Source organism: Crocuta crocuta, unplaced genomic scaffold (assembly GCF_008692635.1).
Source record: "Crocuta crocuta isolate KB4526 unplaced genomic scaffold, BGI_CrCroc_1.0 scaffold71, whole genome shotgun sequence".
Classification (NCBI taxonomy): domain Eukaryota; kingdom Metazoa; phylum Chordata; class Mammalia; order Carnivora; family Hyaenidae; genus Crocuta; species Crocuta crocuta.
The window spans coordinates 1,472,278-1,477,804 of record NW_027527548.1 but is presented as its reverse complement, the minus strand read 5'-3'; the positions used below and the strand labels follow the sequence as shown (position 1 = coordinate 1,477,804).

General features: G+C 54.4%; 1 protein-coding gene across 1 annotated transcript in view; it reads right to left on the bottom strand.

The window, feature by feature from the left end:
* OCSTAMP (osteoclast stimulatory transmembrane protein) overlaps positions 1–2,562 on the bottom strand; it is a 7,723-nt gene extending 5,161 nt beyond the window's left edge. Inside the window, 1 exon segment of the mRNA XM_077766600.1 lies at positions 2,519–2,562. Coding sequence (XP_077622726.1) covers positions 2,519–2,562 — 44 coding nt within the window.
* Between the last annotated feature and the right edge of the window lie 2,965 nt (positions 2,563–5,527).

Below are 5,527 nucleotides of genomic sequence, written 5' to 3'. Positions count from 1 at the left end.
AGCGGGGGGGGGGGGGGACACCTTCCAGGAGGGTGAGGGGTTGGCTGTCCGCCCAAGGCCCCTGACCCACAGCTCCCTTCAGTGACTAACGGACTCCCCCACTTTAGCCGCAGGGCTTGGGGCCTCCCTCCCAAAGCCACACCACCCACCCACGCTGAACCAGTCAGAGCCCGCCCTCGGATCACCCCCACCGAGCTGTCAGTGAGCCGCCCAGTTTCTGGCAGTTTCTGGGGACGTAAGGAGGAACGTCTGGGCTGCCTGTGTCCACCGTTCCAGTTGTGCGAGGGCGCCTGGCCCCGGGGAGTCAAAGAGTCACGGAGAGACGAGCACAGAGCAGAGAAAATAAGAAAGAGAAAAAATAATGGGGAGAGAGACACACTATTTTACTTGAATTCACAGTCTTGTTGGGTTACTGTGTGACTCTGGACGTCCCTTCTCCACGGACCTCAAGATCTCCTCTGTAATTTGGAGGGGGCGGGAGAGTGGATCCGTTGGCCACTCGGGAGCTTTTCTCTTCTGTTGTCCTTATATTTATTCATTCAAAAGTATTCAGTAAACAACTACTATGTGCTCGCCGCTGGAGAATCAGGAATGAACGAAACAGACGAGAATTGCCACCCTCATAGAGCCTTCATTAAAGACGATGGCAGAGGTGTAGTCGGAAGAGGCTGGGTTCCGGATGCATTCTGCTGGAAGAGCCAATGTAACAGGCAGTCTGATTGGCTGGAGGAGTGAGGAGGAGGAGGAGGAGGAGGGGGAGGAGGGAGTCGAGGATGACCATGGGGCTTGGTGCCCGAGCAACTGAAACACCGAGGCATCGTTTCCAGAGGTGGGAAATACATGAAATATAAAGTCATCGATTTATAGATGACATTTAAAGCCATGGGGCAGGAGGCGACTCCGCAGGACCGTGCCTGGGTGGGGAGGACAGAGACTCAACGACCGAGCTCTCGCTCCCCGGGGTGAACAGGTTGGGAGGCAAGAACGAGACTGAGGAACGAGGTAACGTAGGGGAGTGACCAGGTAGGTCAGGCGCCGCTGAAGGGTCAGCAAGGCTGAGGGCTGAGCAACGACCATTGGGTTTCGCCACGCAGAGACGTCCCTGGTGAGTGCCCGAGGGTAGCGTGGTGGCACCTGGCCCCAAACCCAAGTAGAGTGGGCCCGGGACAGACTGGAAGGAGATGAGTGCCGACAAATCTTCCGACTCATCTTTGCAGTCAAGGGGCACAGAAATGGTGCCGTGGCCGATGGTGGGGAGGGGACATAGATGGAAGAGACTCCAACACGTTTGGGGGCAGACGGCAGAGCCAGTCAAGAGGGGGCGTGGACGAAGGGAGGCTCCCGGTGGTGGCTGGCGGTGTGATTGACAGCACAAAGTCTGAGGAGGGTCTCGGAAAAGAGCAAGGCCGGCCGGCCCATGTAGCAGATGGGAAGGCAGAGGAAATGGGCACAGACGACCGTGACCGACAAGCAAAGTGTGGGCACGTACATCTCAGTTCCTCCGACACAGAAAAGAGCAATGACTGGGGGCGAGGCCTCCAGGCTGCCTGGGTTCCCACCCTCACCCCACTCCTCACCGTCCGTGTGACCTTGGTCAAGTTTCTTCATCTCTCTGGGCCTCCGTTCTCTCATTTCTATAAACAACGGAACTCATTTCGGTAAAATGGTGCCATGGAAGTAGGACCTCAGGGTGTCACCCCGTGTCTGGAACATAGTAAGGACTCTGCACTGGCTGTTATCTGTCACTGGACCATCCACGCCCCCAGGGTGGCAGGTCGCTTCCTGGTGTCCCTGATATATTGCAAGTGTCAGAATAGCGTCTGGCGTGTAGCCGGTGTCGGCTGTAGCGTCACTGATTCTGTTTGCTCAAAGTAGCAGGAAAGCAAGGTCCGCGCTGACCGAGAGAGTGACGGACGGGACCGAGCCGTGCAGGCTTGAAGAAGATGGAGAGGGTACAAAACAGAGGTCCGGGCCGTGGGGAGACTCAATGAACCAGGGAGTTGCTATAAAAGCTTGGCAGCACCGCGGACCCACTTACGGTGCGAATGACCATAAGAGATGTCAGAGATGACGAATTACCGCCCTTCTCGCCCCCTGAGGGCATTTTGGTTTAGGACTAAACCTCCTCCTATCGTATAAGGAGTATTTGGAACCTGGCAGCAAATGATATAAACCATAAGGGAAGGGAAGCCCGCTCTAAGTCACACTGAAGGCCAAGGCCTGCACGAGGCTGTGCAGAACGCAGACGCGGCTGCTCGCTTGCTGGGGGCCTTACTCCTGAGCGGAGCACAATCGCAAGCCCTGTGCGTGCACTTTCTCATTCAGTTCTTACAACCAACTTGCAGATGTTATCACTACTCTCATTCACAGATGAGGAAACCGAGGCCCAGAGAGGCAGAGATTTACCCAAAGCCACACAGCCAGGGAAGGGCAGAGCTGGGGGCCAAGCCCACACCCACCATGCCTGACTGTGGTTTCTTTGCCTGTGGTCCCAGTGTGGGGGGGCCCCCAGACCTACCCGGTCCTGGCGAGGGGCCCAGCGGTCCCCCAGACGGCCCTCATGCTTCCTGAGTAGCTGTGGATCTGGGCAGGCAGCCTCAGGCAGTGACGGCGGGGGGAGAGGAAGTCGGGGGGAGCTGCATTCTCTAGAACTTGGGAAGCCCTGGTCCTTCTGCTTTTTGGCCCTTAGTTAAGGCCTCCTGGTCACCTTGTCCCGCCCCGCCCGGCCCACCCCCCCGAGGGCTGGGCCAGCTGCCTCACCCTGGGGGTGCGGGCGTGGGTGGAAGGTGTGGGAGGAAAGGGCCTTTTCCAAGCAGTATCTGTGAGCCTGACACCAGGGAGGGGGACCTGCTCCCATTTCACACAGGAAGAAACTGAGGCTCGGGGAAGCCATTCCGTTCCTTAGTGGAAGTGCCAGGACTTGAACCCTGCTTGGCTTCGCCTTGCCCTCCCCTCCCCCTCCACAGTTGTGTGTCCCAAGAGGAACGGGCTCCTCAACTCTGAGCGCTGGGAGTCCACTGAACACACGGGCACGTCTGCTGAGACTCTCCTCCAGGCGCAGCGGCGCTGGCTGCCTCCCAGCTGGTGTTCTGTCGTCAGCCTGATGTGGACCCGCCTTCAAGTCACAGCTCTGTCCCCTCCCCACCTGTGCCAACTTGAGCAGGTGACCTCATCTCTCTGTTTCAGTTTCCTCCTCTTCAAAGAGAGGAACAAGGGTAGCAGTTAGCATTTATTGAGCACTTACTAAGCATCAGGATGCTTCTCAATAGTTCTATCTGAATTCCCTGAATCCTTATGTCCAACAACCCTTTGGTTAAGTACTGTTATTCATTCTTCAGTTCAGAAAACTGAGACCCAAAGGATTAACTCCTGTAACCAAGCCACTCAGCTAGTAAGAGGTAGAGCCATGATTTATACCCAACGGTCCTGCCCCAGAGCGTACTGGTCAACCACTGCTCCACTGGTCTGGAGGGAAGGATTCACAGGACTCATGGTTCCCTCAGATGCACCTGGTGCTGCAAACAGTAGGCACTTAATAAGTGTGAGGTCTCTGTATATGTGCTCTGCTGTAGTCACTGTACAGCAGGTACACTTCTGGGCTGTCCTGAGAGCCAATCCTGACCTGGAGGCAGACACTTTGCCCCTCCCCTCCCCCCTGCCCCCAGCATCTCCGTGCTCCATCACTGCCAGCAGGCTGCCTCCTCCGGGGAGGCCTCCTTTGTGCCCCCAGACTCGACCCCCACAGGATGGGCCCAGACTCCCCATCATTTTCCCTTATAAGGACGTGTTGCCTCAGCCACTTGCTCTGGTCTGAAGGAGGCTGTTCTGTGGCCCAGATAGGGGAAGTGACAGTCTCATAGTCACACAAGGGAATGAGACACCTGTGGCCCTCAGAGGGCCTGACACACTTCCCAGATCGCAAGCCCCCTCCAGGAAGCCAGGCCAGGCACCGAGTCTGCAAAGGATGGAGTGCACGGAGCAGTCAGGGCGCAGGAAACGCACACACCCACAGAGGCCAGCCAGCTAGAGCAAGGAGCAGAGCAGAGCACCTGGGGACAGCTGTCAGAAAGGACACCTTCTACCCTGTTCTTCTACCTTCACAGCCTCTGCACGAAGCCTCCGTAGGCCTCATGCAGGGAGCCGTCTAGCTCTGCCTCTGAACTGCAGGGGCCCTGGGCCGGGGGCAGTAGATGTGCACTTGAACACCAGCTTTGCCACTTACTGTGCTGTGTGACCTTGGACAAGACACTGTCCTTCTCTGAACTTATGTGGACTCTGCTATCGTGAGAATGCTACTACCTACTTCTTAGGATTCCTCGAGGAATCAGTGAAATAATGTACATAGAGAACCCCCAGGACATAATAGAGAAACACTCCTGCCCTGCTTTCTCCCATCTGGGCTGACAGCTCAGCCTAAGTGAGCCCCGGGCTGCGCAGACCTCATTGATTATACAAGCCTCTGTGATGCCCACAGGCCAGACCCCGAGCCTGGGGCCCCGTTGCTCAGGAAACTTCTGGGCACTGGGCTGGTCCGAGCTGAGTGGTCCTAGAAGACACCAGCATTTGCCCAGTTTCTATGCCAGTGCCGGGGAGCTGATTGGTTAAGGGCATATCAATCATTTCCTGAAGGCCTCCGATGAATGTGTAAGATTTGGGAGTTTGGTGGCATGGGGGGAGGCGCGGGGGGAGGGAAGGGGCGGAAGATATTTTTGGCTTTTCTCACACATGTAGGCAGTCACTTCTGCCTATGTAAAGCTGGCCCAGCTCCAAATCCCTCTTCCGGAAGGGTCTTTTGAATCATCAAAAATAGAATCAGCTTTGTTGAGGGGAAATTCTGGGTGGAAGATTCAGAACCATAAGACAGAACAGGAAGAGGAAGTGGTGAGCCTTCAGATCTAGAATCAGAATCAGAATCCCGTAGAACTTGGGCGTTGTTGAATTTTGCAGCCTGTGGGCAGAGACAATACTCTCTCCTACAGAAACAGAACGCGAGCCGTGTATATAATTAGGCATTTTCTAGTAGCCACATAAAAAAGTGAAGTTTATTTTAACCAAATGTTTTATTGAACCTAATATATATCTCCCAAACATTATCCTCTCGAAATGTAATCAATATAACATTTCTTAAGAGGATATATTATCTTCATTTTTTGTACTCTGTTTTATTATTATCATTATTTTTATTAAAAATTTTTTTTAATGTTTTATTTATTTCTGAGAGAGAGAGAGACAGCATGAGCAGGGGAGGGTCAGAGAGAGAGGGAGACACAGAATCTGAAACAGGCTCCAGGCTCTGAGTTGGCAGTCAGCACAGAGCCTGACACAGGGCTTGAACCCACGAACCGTGAGATCATGACCTGAGCCGAAGTCGCACGCTTAACCGACTGAGCCACCCAGGCACCTCTGTACTCTGTTTTAAAAACCTGTATTTTTATTTTATTTTTTAATTTTTAAAAAATATTTGTTTTTGAGAGAGAGAGCACAAGTGGGGGAGAGGCGCAGAGAGAGAGAGAGAGAGAGAGAGAGA